The sequence below is a fragment of the Physeter macrocephalus genome, chromosome 15 (genome assembly GCF_002837175.3).
Source record: "Physeter macrocephalus isolate SW-GA chromosome 15, ASM283717v5, whole genome shotgun sequence".
Taxonomy (NCBI): domain Eukaryota; kingdom Metazoa; phylum Chordata; class Mammalia; order Artiodactyla; family Physeteridae; genus Physeter; species Physeter macrocephalus.
Window position 1 is genome coordinate 71962885 of NC_041228.1, and position 18476 is coordinate 71981360.

Genomic DNA, 18476 nt, shown 5'->3' on the forward strand with positions numbered 1-18476 from the left:
ATGCTTCTTTTAGGCTGACTATGTAAGTCTTGTGATATTTCTGGAAATATTTCTCTATTAAAACTATTTTTAAAAATCTGTTTGATTCCCATTATTTCTTATGTCGAGAAGAGATAAAATTTACCAGTGGAGCAAAATTCCCAGACTCTCTCATCTCGGTAACTAGTAGCATCATCTACCTCACTGCTCAAATCCAAACCCCAAGCTCCATCCTTATTTCTTCCTTTTCCTCACATGCCACTGCTTCTCTTCCTGCAAGAACCATCATCTAGACATTTCTATCTCTATTGCTACCACCCAAGTCCAAGCCATCATCTTCTCCCATGCAATCTGTTGCAAGAGCCTACAAATGAGTTTCTTTTCTTCCACTCTTATTCTCCTCCAATCCATTTTTAAGCAGCTCCAGAGTTGCTTTTCTAAATATAGATCATGCCACTCTTCTGATTGAAACACAGTAATCTCTTCCCAGCATTTTATAATCCAACTCAAATTCTGTACCATGTCTTCTTTAACCAACTTCTCTGATTTCATGTTTCATCACTCTCTTCCGTATTGTCTAAGTTCCAGCCATGTGAATCTTTCTGTTTCTTCTGGAATATTCCTAGACCCACACTTTAAATGACTTCTTTTGTGTCTCTGCTCAAATGCCACTTCCTAGGATACGCCTTCTCTGATAAGTATTGAATAAACCAATTTGATCATTTACAGTCACTAAGTCCTTTCTTTGAATAGATATTTAGAGGGAGTCAAGGGCCAAAGTTTTTCTCTCTCACAAACTTACTACCTAAAAGCAAGCAAGTCTCAGTACAAACTCTGCCACACACATACCAATATTTATTAGCAAATAGCACAAAACCAGTCACAAAACCTGTTCTGCAAGCTCAGTGAAGTCCCAGCTTTCTGTTTTTTGGGGGGCATCTGAAAAGCTGCTTCCGACAATATTCTAGCAGCAAGATGCAGCCTTGCTTTGAGTTGGAGTCAGGCAGCAGAGTCCTCAAGTATCTGAACAAAGGGCTGGTGAGAACCCACACTCTAGAGCCCTGTTACCCAGCGTGTAGGGCCAGTAGACTCACTAGACTCACATGCTCTGTGTGTGCAAAGCAGCCTGAGTGCTTGAAGCATATTTCTAGCCAAGGCACATAACTTGAGAACCATTCATTTCACCAATAAAGCAACATTTCTCTTATCAAGTATGCTAAATAAACCCTGTCTGGTGTTGATTAGAGAAGAGAGGCTGACGGCTTTTGGAAGCTGCCTCTGACACGTGGGCTTTTGTTTAGGGTCGACCCTGTGATTAGGGCGCTGGAAGTGGGAACCCACCAGACAGAACCACCTCTAGCCCCGCCCCCAGTGCGTGCAGTAACACTAATGCACGTACATAGCACGCATGCTATACTGTGCTAAGGTGAGTTACAGACAGCACAACACACTCCAACTCACCCTTTCACAGCACAGTGTATTTCTCCTTCATATGACTTTCGAGTCTCTGCCATCAGCTGGCTTAGCTTTGCTTCCCTGTATGAATGTCTTACAAGCCAGTCATTTGCAATGACATTGAGAGCCTGTTATGTCCAAGGCATGTTGCTAAGCTCTTGAGGTGAAAAAAAAAAAAAAAAGCAGAAAAAAATTGTTTTTCCTTTTTTATGCTAGAACAAACCTACTAGGAAAAATAGGAACAAACAAACAAACAAACAAACACAAAACTAGAAAGTGAGCAACAGTAGAAAATAGTAGCCGTAAAACGCTAAATGCTATCTGACCTGGTCCATTTCCAGTCAGCCACCCCTCCACCCTCATCACCAGGCCCCAAGGCTTCATGCTTCCGGGCATTGACCAGATTTTCTGATTGCCAGGAAACATTCTTTTACTTTCCTCCTCAAATTAAAATGAAACACACTCATAGTTTTTTTATTATGTGATATACTGAATGAAATAACTTAGATGTACCCCCAGTGAGCCTCTACGCATGATTCTTCTCTTTCTGTAATGTTATTGCAATTTTACTTGTCAACTGGGCTCAAAATCTGAGTGTTATCTTTGGGATTTCCCTTTCTATTGCTTTCTTATCTAATCAGTGACCACGTTCTCCTGACTTGATCTCTCTCCCTTCTGTTTCTTTTTTTTAAAAATAATTTTATTTGTTTAATTGAAGTATAGGTGATTTACAATGTTGTGCTAATCTCTGCTGTGCAGCAAAGGGACTCAGTTATATACATATAGACATTCTTTTTCTTAAATATTCTTTTCCTTTATGGTTTATCACAGGATATTGAATACAGTTTCCTGTGCTATACAGTAGAACCTTGTTGTTTATCCATTCTCTATAAAATAGTTCTCATCTGCTAATCCCAGACTCCCAATCCTTCCCTCCCCCACCCCTTCTGTTTCTTTAGTGTCATTGGCCTCACTCTATTCTAGCTCAGGCTTCATTATCTCTCAGCTGCCTGCACGGCTGTCCTCCCAGATCTGTGTCTCCTGAACTCAAGGCTACAAACGCTACCTAATTCACCTTCCGTAAGCACATTTCTCATTATGATACCCCCTTGACGAAGAGCATTCAATGGGTCCCTGCCTTGACTAAATTAAACGTTAACATTTAGAAAGTTTCAACACGAAAAACAGTTCCTGTGTTTAGATTTTCAGAACAATCTATTCCCCGAAGGTTCTGTATAATTAAATTTGCAAGGCATTATATTGATAAGTTTTCACAAAAATAAACATGTATATGAAAGCTAAAAATTCAGACGATAATCTTGATGCTTTGGCCACAAGGTGCTATTTTCACTTTTCATCTGTTATTTGGCTTGGAGATGTTTCTGACTGCTGGGTAAAGAGAATATAAGTAAAAAAAAATCACCTTGCGCTTGTATTGTTTTACAATCTGTAGAAAAATGAATGTGAATAATCATGTATTTACTAATGACACTAGAGTGTTAAAATCTGAGGAGCCTTCTTAGAACTTTCCAGGGACCATATTTTAAGTGGAGAATGCCAACAACCTTAACAACACGACTGCAATTGTTTAGCCCTGAATGCTACGAAAATACAAAATAAGTCCGTGTTTTCAAAAATTCATACATATTGGGATTCTTGTGAATTCTTTTGGATAATTTTGTCTCTAATTTTCCATTCCCAGTCACTTATTGCCATGGGGAGGCTATACTGATTGAACGCGCAAGAGAGGCTAGTTCTTTATCGCAACAGGTAATTGGGTTTTAAAAATACAGATGTACCTTAAAAATGTTAAGAGCAAGAATAGAGTCAGGATTCAGCATGTGTCCAAATCTAAACTTGTTTGTTCTCTCTGTCAAAGCAGCTCTTCCTCCAGCTGCCATGCGGATGCAGGCCCCTCTGCCCTCTTGGGGTTTATCTCCTTTGCCTCCCCTCACTGCCAAGTCTCAGTAATGTTTTTTACATCTATCCTTTGATTCTCATTCTTACTGACACTTCCTAACTTTCCCTTAAGCCAGTATTTCCCAAAGTGTTTCCTTTAGAAAATTGCTTGGGAATGCAGTAGTTTTCTAGATTAAAAAACATTTTCAGTTTCATTTTGAAATAATTTCGGACTTACAGAAAAATTGAAAACAATTATCCAAGGAATTCCCGTATACCCTTCACCGTGACTCTTCAAATGTTAGCATCTTAATACATAGCCATAGTACAGTGATAAACACCAGGAAATTTAACATTGGTAGAACACTATTGTCTAATCCATAGACTTTACTCAATTTCCAACAACTGTCCCACAAAGATCTTTTTTATTTTGGTCTAGTAGCACACGTTTCATTTCATTGTCTTGTTTCCTCAGTCTTCTTTAATCTGGAAGAGTCCCTCAAGTCTTTGTTTTTCATGATTGTTTTTTTTTAAACAGCAGGATTTCTCAAACTTTAATATGCTCATTTTCACTGTGAATCTCCAAGGAGTGGACATAACATGACATCAGTCAAACTTATGTCACCATGGAATCTTTCTCAAGGTTCAATTTGTCAGACAGGTGTTCCAAGGACACTCTGGGACATACGGGTCCAGACTATGATAGACTATCCTGATATGTGTTCCTGCGGATGTGATCCATCCTACACACGACTATCAGAATAGCCTCCCTAGTTCAGAGTTGTGTGTACATCATGACCTGCCTATAAACCCCAAATAGCTTGATTTCACTTAGGGTAAAGTCCCAAAGCCTTAACTTGGCATTCAAATTCCTCACCCCAAACTTTCTTTCCAACTTAAGCCACTGCATCCGCACACATCCTCTTTTCTCAAGTCAAAGTGAACTACCCACCGTTCCCCTGGCTTCTTATTTTATTTCCCTACTTAACGCTGTTCCTTCTGTCTGGAACACATGTGACAAGTCGCCAAAGGTTCTCTTTGTTGCAGGATTCAGCTGCAGCCATGGGAACTCTGAACCTTGGTTTCTTCTGAGCTTGCCTTTGACCAGTTGTAATAAGAATCAGTCAAAACCCCTGCATGTCTGGACCTCTCTTTGGCTCTGTTTCCTGGGATTGTGAACTCCAGAAGGAGTTTCTCTAGCTTCTCATTAGGACAATCAACCTACTGCTTTTTTTCTTTCCTGAATGTCTCCATTTTTGCACTTTGTGATATGCTTTAATATATTGTTTTTACGTATCCCGAGGTAATTAATTTTCAGAATTCTTAATTCTCCTTGTGGTGGCATGAATGAAAGCTACTGTAAGCCCACCAGTAACTCATTTCGGATGTCCTTGAAATTCAGATCCCTCACGTCATGCCGAAAGCTCCTAGCACAGTGCTTTGTATAATGTAGGGGCTTCCTGGGTATGTTTTTTTGAATGAATGATACACTGCCTGTTTTCATTTAGAAAGAATACAAAAAGTGACATAAGATTTTCTTTATCGAATTTATACGCAATTTGGTCTTTTAAAGGAAAAGGGTAAATGTTTTTGAATTAACTTTTGTTATTATGAAAACTGCTTTTTTTCAACCCAATAATTATTCCTACCTAGGGCTAAAGAGGAAACCTCTGCCAACGTCTGAATGACATTAAATTACCCTAAGTAAAGCATTACTAAAATTAACTTTCTTGTTTCTAATTTCTCCATAAGCCTACAGTCACAATGTTTGCCTTGATTAATTATTAAACATAACTCACATTTCCTGTATTAATGGTTTTGTGCTAGATATGATTTCTAATTAAGCTTTGTGTTTCTCTGATAAAATCGTATTTAAGTCTACCAAATGTCATAACTCACTTTTGCATTTAATAATCAATGTTTGGCAGATTATTTGAAACTAGTAGAGCAGTAATAATTTATGAAGACCTGCAGACATGTCTGGGATAATCATGAGCATTTGAAAACTGTACGAATCTGTGGTTGGAAACATATATGTCTGTGATGACTGATTAACATACAGAATAAAATCCAGTCATACACATACTATTAAGGAGAATGTTACGGTATAAGAGGATATGAATTTTAAATGTCTGCGTGTTTTAAGTTGCTCAAACCCATAGATGCCGTGTGCAAGTGATAGACAACATTAGTGCTGTGTTAGATTTATGTAAGACCAAACATCTTAGCGCTGAGAATTGCTATCTGAAACCCAGATGTTTCCAGAACAAGGATATATATGTAGACAAAATAGATGGTGAATTGCCTAAGTTCCACTTAGGGTTTTATCAGCAGGCAGGTGAGGGCCTTCTACATATGAATTGTAAATCTGAAATTTTTGCTAAATATTGTACATGTATCTATAACAGATAGAAGTATTAAAAGTAACTCTAGGGGGCTTCCCTGGTGGTGCCGTGGTTGAGAGTCCGCCTGCCGATGCAGGGGACACGGGTTCGTGCCCCGGTCCGGGAAGATCCCACATGCCGCGGAGCGGCTGGGCCCGTGAGCCGTGGCCGCTGAGCCTGCGCGTCCAGAGCCTGTGCTCCGCAACGGGAGAGGCCACGGCAGTGAGAGGCCCGCGTACCACACACACACAAAAAGTAACTCTATGATAGAATATTTTTCAGCCATAAAGAGAAATGAAATTCGGATACATGCTACATGGATGAACCTTGAAAACATGCTAAATAAAAGAAGGCAGACAACAAAAAACCCACATATTACATGATTTCATTTATATGGAATGTCCAGAATAGGCACATCTAAAGAGATAGAAAGTAGATTAGTTGTTGCTTAGGGTTGGAGAGAAAGAGGGGATAGGTAGTGATAGTCAAAGGGTATAGGCTTTTTTTCAGGTGATGAATATCTTCTAAAATTGACTATGGTGATGGTTGCACAGATCTGTGAATATACTGAAAACTACTGAATTGTATGCTTTAAATGGGTGCATTGCATGGCATATGAATTGTATTTCAATAAAGCCTTCAAAAATGTATGCACATTTCAAAGACAGAGAACATATACCGCATAGACATGAATACTGAGAAAGAAATGACTTCACATCACAGTTCACCAGACACTTTCAAACCCAAACAATTTTATTAACCAGATATACTCTGGTTCCTGAACATAAAGGTGTCTGCCAAACCCTTTCCAGTATCGTTGGCACGGCAGTTCTTCCTCGACAATCACAAACTCTATTCAATATTTTGATGGTCCAATAAATGATTCCTTTACAGAACTTTAGATAAAAACTGATGATTCGTTTTCTGAGGCTGGAATTGAACAGAGAGGCCAGAGTTTGTGCAGAGGAGTAACTGACCTAAATACTTGGTCCTTCTTGGTAGCGCTCAGAAATTGCCCACAATTTCATGCGCACAGAAATCATCCATTTCCTACAAAAATGGATTATTTGGGACAGGATGAATGGGGGGAGGAATTTAGGGCAGGAGAGGCTGACGATGATTTCCTTCCCCTTAACTAGCACCTAGAAAGCCCCAGCAAGCAAGCAAGATAAAAGAGTCTGATATACTTAGCATTTTATAAGTGTTGAAATCCTCCATTTTTTTTTTAACAACAAAAAGGTGGTTAGGAGATGTTTTCCAGGATGAAATGAAACATTTTGAACTGTTCATTCCACAAATCTTTTAGCTATCAGATAATTATTAATCGCTCTCTATTACTTTAAAAACTGCCATGTAAAACCCGTCAACACAGCAGGAGATTCCCCGCCTTACAGCCCTGAGAGAGGTTACCGGTAATCTCAGCTAAGGGCAGGAAGGAAATTGGAGGTTCTCTTTCCAAAGTCATGAGGACGGTCAATGAAGTGGTCAAGACCAGGCACCCTGGAGACCACATGCCTGGGTGTCAGCTCCAGCTTCACTCACTCGCAAGCTATGTGACTTTGGGCAAATTAGTGAACCTCTTTGTGTGTCTCAGTTTCACATTTGATAATGAATAAAATAACACCTACTTCTTGGGTGGGTCATTTTGAGCATTAAATGAGTTCATATTTGCAAAGCACTCAGAGTAGCTCCAAGCCCATACTAACAGTTTGTTAAATAAATGAAATGTTAACTCAGAAATAAGACCTAAAAGAAACCCACTTTTAATTATATTTGCATTTTTGGAGGGGTACAATTGATAGCAATTGGAACTTATTTCATAAGCTTACTTCTTGACTTGCATTCTTACACTGTGTGAGTGTGTTACTGAATTAGCAATAGTATTATCCGCTCCTGTGACCGTGCTATTTACTCTAAACAGATGGAATAGATATTCACACAAGTCTTTTGAGGATAAAGATTCCGTGGGATACCTTGTGGTCTAATGTTACTGTTCACCCTTCTCTACTGAGTTTTAATTTATCTTTAAGCTGAAGATGTCTGATATGAAAGACAGAAAACAGGGATGAATGCTGATGATGAGACTAGATAGATGCAATGCAAAGGACACAGGCATGACAGAAAACCAATTCTCAGGGCTCTCTGATGCCCAGCTCTGACCATGGTGACAGCCTCCAAAGACATTAAAGAATGAGACTTGTCACCTATCAGATATGAATGAAAATATCTTGACAGTGAGGGTTCAAGACTATATATATGTAAAATTAGCCCGAAAGAGTTGTAGATAAGGTGAGTTTCAAGTGATGTAGATAAGGTGAGTTTTAAAAGTTTAGAGATTAGGATTTGTCTACTAGTTATAAAAATGAGTTCCTTTAAAATATACATATCTTGTTTAATAGTTAACATGAGTATATGGGTCTGTTTACCCACAAATAATGAATCCTGAAAATTAAAAAAGGCCTTAATTTGCATATTCATTATTATTGACCTATTGACCTCAGAACTGGGCAGTCCACTGAAATGGAATATCTAGTAATAACGAAGATTCAAGAGTGCCTCCAAATAATTAAATAAAAATTCTGAGATTTGCGAATGTTTCATAATCTAAGAAAAACGATCATAACACCTCTTCCACTCTTCTACACAAATCATGCAATGATGAAACACATGAATTATTAATGAAAATGTGATACACATGTAAAAACATTTTTTGGGAAAACACACACTTAATTCTACATCTTTTTTTTGCATCTTACCTCTCCTCCTTGATTGCTTATTTAAATCATAAATACCTTTCCATGTCTTATATATGGTGTTTAAAATTAACATAATGATTGCTACTACCTAATTATCATGTTAGTACATTGTAATTGTTGTACTATGTCTTTAATAGTATATGTTTAGACATAGCTAGTTTGCTATCATAACTAACAGTAAAAAAAAAAAACAACATAGTGCAGGTAGCTCTTTGCTTCTGTTGAATCATTTCCTTGGGAGAAACTTCATTGAGTGAGGTTACAGGGCCAAAAGGTAGGGACATTTAATGGTCCTTGCAGTAAAGAATTCTTTTTCCAATAAGCAAGTAACAATTTATTATTAATGCTATATGTTATTTTAAAAATTTGCTAAGTTAGTGAAATAATTTTTCAAATTAATTTGCATGTATCAAGTTACTATCAAGAATAATCATATTTTATACCCTTATAGTTTGTATTATCTCTCATGTGATTACATTTATTCATATTCTTCATAGACTTAATTATTAAATGTGTATGTTATTATTATTCATTTAAAAGATTTCATCAGGTCTATGGATAATGACCCTTTGTCTGTCATATGTGATGCAAATATGACTTTTAGCCACTTGTTTTATTCTAGATTTGTAAGAGTTCATGTTCAGATTTTTGGTAATTAAATGTGTAAAGTATAGTATGGCAGAATGAGATTAAAGGATAATGGAGATTTTTGCAACCAGAAATATTTTATCCATATTCTCTTGTAGAAAAAGGAAATGCTGTGTTTTGGGCTGTAGTATTTAATTTCAGATACCGTATATGTTTCCTCGTTAAATATGTGGTGATACATTTCCAGAGTGAGAATCCAAAGTGATCTGAAAATACGTACAGTACAGTGCTTGGAATTTAAGTGGACATAATTTTAAATTTTCACCACAAACTGTTTTGATACTCTCCTTAATGGGAGCAAAGCAACTAAGATAAGCTAAACTCTCAAAATAAAGAACACATGGATGTGGAAGAACAAATTCAGAGGTAGAGTTGTGGTCTTGGAGCAGGCTGACTTTCCTTTTCCCTGCACCTGGGTACCCTCACCAATCCAAACATCTGCATCAGAAATAATTTTCAAGCATATTTTCTGTTTAGGTTCTCTTTACCAAATGGTATGAAACAAAATCAAGACATAGCCACATTAAATTATGTACGATGTTTAAAAATCATGCATTCTGTGGATTGTAAAACTAAAATGCGGAGAATTTATACAACAATTTACTGAACAACCCTGAGTGAGTGGCTTACTCTGAGCTAGGTGCAGCCCTAGGTATTACGGATACAGGGTGAATAAGGGATTATGATCACATAAGCCCTCAGGAGCTTCCAACTGGTCTTTAACTGGTTACTTCAAACCCTGTTTCACTGTAGTGACTCTGAGACTTTCCACGAAAATCTGAAACACATTCAGTTAGCCAAATGCTCTTGAGAGGCATAGGTAGGAAAGAATTCTAGGAAACCAGAATGAGGAAAAGAGATACATATTGAATAAAGTTCAGTCCTCACAATAGGAATTTATGATTTCCTGTCCCATGGAGATCATAGGAATGACATTTTGCATGCAGGAAACAGGTGTCAGATATGGGATTAATGAACTAAGGTTTCAATACATAGAGTATCGCCAGGATGTATCCGTCTAGTCTTTGAAGAAGGACCAGCCCAGGTAGGGCAGGGACAGGCAGAGAGCAATTGTAGTAACCACAGCAGCGTTAGCAACAGAGAGCTATTGAGTGCTTCGCGCCAAGCACTGCGGAATATTTTGCCTCCATCCCCTTCATCTGCCAGATGAAGGGAATCTTGTCTCTGGCTCCAGCATTTTGTCTGTGCATTCACCCCTGCCAGTTTTTGATCAATGGATTCTTCCTGTTGTGTTTACCCACTTCAGACGTTGGAAGTGTTCATCGGGCATTTATTCATTCACTAAATATTTAGTGCCATCACTCTGCTAGTGACTGGGACCACGGAGATGAACAGGGGAAAAAAGGACGCTATACCAGCCTTCAAGGAACTTTCTTTCTGGGAGGGAGACAGACCAGAGACTCAATGACTATAAAACAGTGTGCTCACATGGCAGGCCATCTGGTAGAGCCTGGGGATGAATGAGCCGTACAGGTCTACGAAATGCTCTCAGTGACACATGCACAGTTATTTAGTATAACAGGTGTGTAATAAATTATAAAATACATAATTATAATACACAATTGACATTATATTATACTATATACTATATATTATGTTAGATATATTGTATGTTATATATATCCAAAATCATTATATTTAGGTGAGTTAACAATCCAAATGTCCATCGATAGGGGACCATTAAAATAAACCATGAAGCACTGATGCGCTGATATGGAAACAGCTCCAAAATATATAATAAGTAAAAAAATGGGAAGTCTCAGAAGAATGCATATCATATGCTGTTTTTTGTGAGGGGCAGATAAGAATATAGAGTCACACTTTCTTATATTTGCCTAAAGACACTTTGGAGTCATATGCATGACACTAAACAAACAAACAAAACAAAACGGGTTGGGTTGCCCGATGGGGAGCAAAGATGGTGGACCCAGGCAAATGGGGACTCAAGGGTAGGAGGAAGGATTTTCACCGTACACATTTTTGTGTTTCTGAATTAAGTGAATGTATTGTCTGCTTTAAAAAATTAAATTAACATATCCTGGAACTTTTGGAGGAAAGATGTCTACTTGTGGACCGTGGCTGGCGGATGAAGAGCTGGGGGTGGAGGACCCATTCCCAGCAGAGTGCTGCAGGCTCGCTTGCCAACAGGTCATGCTCTGCATGGGTGGCGGCTGGGCTCCTGTCGGGGAGGGTCAGGAGACCAGGGTGGGAATCAGGCAGGGGCAGGTCATGAGGGCCTCAGCTGACAAGGTGCAAATTCGGATTTCATCTCGAAGGTGATGGGAGTCACTGAAGGGTGATCAGAAGGAAAGTGAGTAACCACATTTGCACTTTCTCATCATGTCTCCAGGAGCAAGTGCAGGCATGACGCTGGGCGGGGCAGAGCTGGGGCAGGGAGACTAGTACTCAGGAGATTACTGGCCATCCTTCAGGTGAGGAGGGAAGTGCAGAGGACCCCAGGCAGGGCCGGTGAGGTGGAGATCCCGCAGCCTGATCCGGGCTGCTGCCTTTGACGCGTCATCCCCTCCTAAAGTAAACGTGCTCCTCCCCTCAAACTGCCCACAGTCTTTCCTGGGATTCCACTGGATCTTCCACTTGGTGTTGCTCACAATTGGCAGGAGGCCTCGGGGAGAGCTGAGTGGGGTGCGGATGCTCTCAGAGCCTGTGGGACCCTATCCCTTCTTTCTGAGCTCTGCTGTTTTTGTCTGTTTGTTTCCATCAAGCTTGTACACATTTCCTGTTGAATGCTTACGACTGGGATTTCGTTTCTTCCAGTTCCAAGCCCTGCTATTAGGCGGGATAATCATACAGGTGGTGTCCACCATCAGAGCTGTATCCGCGGATAAGTCACTCAAACACTTCCCTCTCAACTTGCCAGAGAACTGCTGCCCTGAAACCCCTCTCCACCATCCTGGCCGCCCTTGCCGGCCCCTCCCTGTGTCCTTCTAGATATTCCTGGGCCTTCAGCAATTATAGGGGTAACCCCTGGGGCAGCAGGGCCTCTGGGACCTTGCCTCATCTCAAAGCCGTTTGCCTGTTTGCTTCGTTGCTGCCCATGCTGGGGCTGTTAAATCTTGCAACTGTTGCTTTTTCTTTTTCCACTAGTAAGACATCTAAGCACATGCTAAGCATCTCAGCACATGCTAAGCAACTGATACAGGAAGTATTCCCATATCATCGGATTTAAAAAAATCAGGGCTTCCCTGGTGGCGCAGTGGTTGCGCGTCCGCCTGCCGATGCAGGGGAACCGGGTTCGCGCCCCGGTCTGGGAGGATCCCACATGCCGCGGAGCGGCTGGGCCCGTGAGCCGTGGCCGCTGAGCCTGCGCGTCCGGAGCCTGTGCTCCGCAACGGGAGAGGCCGCAGCAGAGGGAGGCCCGCGTACCACAAAAAAAAAAAAAAAAAAAAAAATCACAGTTGTAACCATTGTAAACATATTCGTATGAAATAAGTGGAAAATACAAGACAATTATATGCAATCAACCACAACAATAGTACATAATTTGATTGTTGTGAAACAAAGTCAGGATATATTTCATTTTAACATAAAAAGAAAAAATATTGAAAATCTTGTCTGGCAGGTATATTATACAAGAAAAGTCAGAGGTCAGCAACTAATATTTTTACTGCTGGAAGGCTGAACAGGATAATGAGGACCCTGTATGCAGGTAGACAGCTTTGAACGTTCACTAAACAAATATGCTGAGGAATTAATTTATAAGTGACAAGCACTTATAGGTGGCAACATACACTTTATTTTGTACTTTTCTCTAAAGTAGGTTTTTAATGTTAGTTCAGCTTCTTATCATATAAATACTTTCACCTTGCTGTTCATTTGAATTGGACTTACTACGGAGAAATGACTTTTTGATTCTACAGCATTCTGCATTATAAAAACTTGGAAATCATGCCATCATGCCACAAAATGGGTTAGCAATTTTCTATGAATTTTTTTTAAAGGAGGGGACTCTGTTCACACATGTAGGAGTCTAGAAAAATGTTTCAGTGTTACAAAATTTAATAAGAACCTTTAGAACCTAGGACATGATGATAGAGTACTCTTTCACTTTAAAATAGACTGAAACATTTTAAAAGAAAATTTGCCTCCATGTTTTTTTTTTTAATTCAGAGATTTAAACATATACAGTTTGCCACAATTTCATATGTAACTTCCAGGAGAGTAAAGAAAGACCAGAGAATAGGGAAAGATTGATAAACATATATTGACAAGTGACAGCATATAGAAACCAAGAATAATCAGATTCCCTGTTACACCTCTGAAAGAAAATTCCTTAGCATTGAGGTCCAACCTCTTTCTTTGAATTTAGGGTAGAATTTGCCTTTCATTGAACTAGAACACTAAAAGATCTTTGAAGTGTTTTATGCTAGTCTTTAGTCTTTCTAGAAAATTATAATTCAAATATGCTCTAAAACACTATTTTAAACCTTGACATATGCAGGTTAAAGAACAATAGTTAATAAATTACGTAAAGGCGGGTAAGACTGCTACACTGGTGGCTCCAAATGAGCCATGTCTCCTGATACTCTCACCTTTCTAGAGGCCCCTCCCACAATGATGCTGGGCTTGGTCACATGACTTGCTGTAGCCAATGGGACAACAGTAGACATTACTCTCAAGTAGAGGCTTGATAAATGCTCGCATGTTGGGCTTCTCTTTTTGGAACCCAGCAGCCTGGCTGTAAGAAAGTCTGTCAAGTTTTCTTCAAAAAGGGAAGCCATGTGGAGGAGAATGTGGGTCAACAGCCAGCACCAGACATATGAGTGAGGACTTCTAGAATATTCTAACCGCAGCAGAGCTCCTGGTGGAAGGTTCACGGGAGTGACCTGGCTAGTACCATGTGAAGCAGAGCAATCCAACTGAGCCCTGCCCAAATTCCTGAGCCACAGAACTCTAAGCAACACACTGATACTGTTTTAGGTAATTAACAGTTTGGAGCAGTTTGTTACACAGCAGTAGATAACAGATTCAGGAAGCGTTAGCAGGGACTCCTAAAGTTCTTTCTGGAAATAATTCCAAGGTACCTTCTTCATTGACATACACCTCTCGTACTTCTGTCATCTACTTATTTACTATTGAGCCTGTCTTTCTCATTCTGACTCTAACTCTACCAAGCTGGAAAGAAGAACTGAGATGGTTGGTTCATGTGAAAAGTGTTGTGAGAACAGCTTTATTGTATATTGACTCAAACAAAATGCCAAGTCCTTGTTGGATCTCAAAGAAACAGCATTCTTGAAGATGGTATATATCTTAAATTAATTCCACTCCACAGAGTGATCAAACTGTGGCTGGGACAGTCTGGTGGAAAGAAAATGTCTTTAAGGAATTCCTAGCACATAAGCCTTCTGTGGTCCAATCAAACCATTGCCTCTCTGTTTCTCTATATGGAATGTATCCTCACAACCAATTCCAGCCACTAAAATGTGTAGGACTCTCTGGAGGAATTTGTTTTCTTAAGAAATAATTATTTGAAATATGAGGTTTATTAGATTGAGAAAGACATCGGGTGTATTTTCATCCTTCTTTCTTTGGAACTAACATGACTTAATAAAAGAATGCATTAGAAGTAGTTGCAGCAGTAGAAGTATATTAGGAGAAGAGCCCACAGTAGTGAATGGGCAATGCACCACTTCTGGGGGATGGTGGTACTATTCCACTGAATTGTGGGGATTGTATCTCGAGTTAGAAACTACAGCAACTAACTGGTTCTAAAAACAAAGTGTCTGGATACCAAGAGGAAAAAGATGTCACCTGCCATCAAGCATAACTACTGTTAGCATCATCGCTGCTATTTCCATTGTTTAAAGGATGTTCTCTGTGTGCTTATCTATGGCATTATCTACCGGTGGGGGGGTATGGACAGAAAGTTTAGATATAAAATGCCATTAAAGAGAGTCCTGATCGGACAATGACACAAACGTGATACTTACAGAGAGGAGTATTTGGACGGCACTGTGGATGACCTCCAGGTACTGGAAGTCGACGATGCAGCCGGTGACGGAGACATACGTGTAATCGTCCATCATGCCGTGGGCTGACGGGGGCAGCACTCTTCGGACACAGCCAGGCCCGTGTTCCCGCCACCACGACCGGTGTACAGAGATGTTGAATGTCATTAGATCCGTATCCTAGGATATAAGGAGACAAGAGAGCAAAAGGAGACAATCATATCGCATCACATCTTTGATTTTCACCTTAGGAAGAATTCAGGATGAATGAAATTGTTGAAATGGTTTAAATTTCAAGTAAAAAGTGACAAAAGACAAAGTTAACATTGGCGACATGTATCATATGGCTAAATGAAATAGCTCATTTTTCACATCGGTTATAGTTATTCAATGTGGTGATATAATTCTTTGAATAATAACATTTCAAGGTTAGCACACATCAAAAATCCAGAGATGACATGTTTATTTAAAAGTTCCTATGTTTATTTAAAAATTATATTGTCCACATCGAAATTTTCTTCTGTATTTTCTTGTTGCTCCATTGCCATTGGCATCACCATCATGCGCTAACATTTATTGAGAGATTTTTTGCGTGCTAGACATTGTTCTGAGTACCTGTCACATGTTATGTGTTCTTGAACGTACTATCATCATCCTAACTTACAGTAGGCTGAATAATGGTCTCCCCCAAATACATTTATGTCCTACTCCCTGGAACCTGTGGATTTTACCTTATATGGCAAGAAAAGGACTTTGCAGCTGTGATTGCATTAAGGGTCATGAGATGGGGGTATTATCCTGGATTATCTGATGGGCCCTAAAGACAATCACATGTCTCCTTATAAGAAGGAGGCAGAGGGGAAGTAGACAGACACAAGGAGGAATAGAAGGACAGTGTGACCACCGAGGCAGAGCTTGGAGTGATGTGGCCACAAGTCCAGGAAAGTCTGAAAATAAGCTATGAGAATATAAATTTCTGTTGTTTAAGACACCAGGTTTGTAGTATTTGTTGTATAACGATCATAAAACAACAACAACAACAAAAACAAAACTAAAACAGGTGAGGAAAGAAAGGCGAAATAAATTGCCCAACTTCGTTAATAAATAAATTAAATGAACTGCCTATGTAGTGGTAGATCCAGACTTGACCCTCTGCAATCTGTACTTTTAGCTGTGACGCGATGTTATCCCATTACCGACTATGTTCCCCTGCCCAACCCCTTACAATTCCTCAGACCCTGAAGGGAGCTAGATCCTTCCTCCCAAGTTGTTTCCAAAAAAATGCCACTACAGCTGAGCAAAAGAACAAAGAAGGCAATCCTTGACTTTTACATATCAAAATAGGCTTTCAGAGCTCTTGACAGAAACACCAGTGCAGGTGTTTAATCCTCAAGAGATGCCCCTTAGTATTTGCAGTGTCAGCCACGAAGAACTAGGGCTATAACGTTTTTGTCATAAACAATAGTTTGAAAAGAATAGATGAGGAACCAGACTCTCGACTCCCAGATAAGCTAAAGATTACAGCTGCCCGTGTGGAGCAGGAAGGAGGAGGTGTGATGATGGAGAGATGGCAAGGGCGCTCGTGGACTGTAGGCCGTGGACCGGGGACAGTGGATCAGGAGGAGGGCCGAGGACGCAGGAGCAGGTCAGCTGGTCCGTGTCCCAGCCTCCACTCCACGCGAGCTTGTTGTCACTGGTGCCAGGGGGACCTGTTGAGTGGACACCACGCGTGGCTTTTGCTCAGCCGCCCAGGGGCCACCCACTGATGGTGCAGCACAGATAATGCACATCTGTGCCTCTCAGTGCCCCTTGGAGGGCAAGTCCCCATCTCAGTGGCATAGGACACTCCTAAGTACCAGAAATTGGGAACTCTGAAAACTTAGGGGAAGCTGGTGTGAAATGGAAAGTTCTTGAACTTCTAGGTGTCTGGGACTGAATACAACCAGCGTGGGAGCCCCTCGCCTGCTGTTACTCCCTGCTGTATGTGGTACCCACATCGCAAGGTGAGAAACATTTCCAGTTTCGGCTGGTAGGCAGTTATTTCACAGTTTTAGATTCTCCTCAACTCAAGTAATTCAAGTACCATTGTAAGTATGCCTCTGATTAGATCAATAATAAAACATTTTCTATCTTTTTTGTTTGTTTGATTGTTTTGGTTATGGTTTGCTACACATATCATTCAGTTACCTTCACAGTTACAGAATTTTATGGATAATAAAACATTTTACATCATTTTTTTTTTTGGGTTGTTGGTTGGCTACACGTATCATTTGCAGTTACCCTCTGGAGGGAAAATGTTATAGAAAAATATAATTGCTTTCGCAAGTGAATTCAGTTTCATACAAAGCAATTTACCTACAGGCAAACTGCATTTTGCTTCCTTTCCTGGCCAGCAGATTTAATCTCTTATAGTTAGTCTTGGTCACTACAGAAAAACGATTATTTCCAATTTTAATAGAATTCATTAGGTTCAGGATAAACTAGCATGATCTCAAAATCCATAGCAATTTCTATTCTTTACGCATTCTTACCTAGTGGCCTTTTCTATTGCAGGACTGTAAGTTCCTTTCAGTATGACTTTGACTGAAATTTATATTACCCAAATAAAATAAAAGTAAATTTATGAACTAATAATACATATTTGTAACACTCACAGAAATCTCTCAGTGCAGTTCTCACTTGATTTGTTGGCACTATAACATGTTTATAAACTGCTCTATTCTTTGCAATGACTGTATTAAAATTTGAATGAGAAAATCGATAGCATCAAATTATACTTAAAGTTTAGACCTCTTAAATTTGGTATAAAATTTTATCACACGTTTGCGTCTGATTTCTATCTCCTTCAGTAGTTAGATTTCAAACATTAAAAAACACCTTAACACATAATAAACTCAATTTCCTATGTCGGGCACGTCAAAGGAAATGCAACTCAGAAAACTACGATCTTTTAATAAAGAAAAAGTAAATAAATAAATGCAGAAGTTCATTTATTTTGTTGACATTTTGGCTATCATATCAAAGCTTGTAGTTTTCAAACACATGGGTTAGTGCTAAACCATAGGTCAACAAAGTAACCTTAAAAATAATTGAGTTGTTAAGAAAATTGACAACTGATGTCTTTGCCATTGTCCTTAGTATTTAAGAGATATGGATAATGGTATTTGTATTTATGCAAGTGTATGTGATTACCAAGGGACAGTTTGTAAAACAAGGAGGAAGAAAGCAAGGAGAGAGAGAAGAAACCATGAAGGGTTTGGGAGGTTTGAGGACAGCCTGGAGAGACAGAGCATGTCCAGGCCAACAGGAGAAAGAATTTCAGGGAAGTTGGTAATGCCAGAGGCAAAAACTCCTCCTAAAATAAAACA

The 18476-nt window shown here is 39.6% G+C and overlaps 1 protein-coding gene across 3 annotated transcripts in view; it reads right to left on the minus strand.

Moving 5' to 3' along the window:
* Nucleotides 1-18476, minus strand: part of NKAIN3 (sodium/potassium transporting ATPase interacting 3) — a 560708-nt gene that overhangs the window by 129449 nt on the left and 412783 nt on the right. For 2 of the 3 annotated variants that reach the window (XM_055091171.1, XM_055091170.1), the window contains exon 4: nucleotides 15091-15288. In XM_055091171.1, coding sequence (XP_054947146.1) covers nucleotides 15091-15288 — 198 coding nt within the window. Of the gene's footprint in view, nucleotides 1-10983; nucleotides 11930-15090; nucleotides 15289-18476 lie in introns of those variants that run through there. The other variant, XM_055091172.1, reaches the window with a different exon arrangement.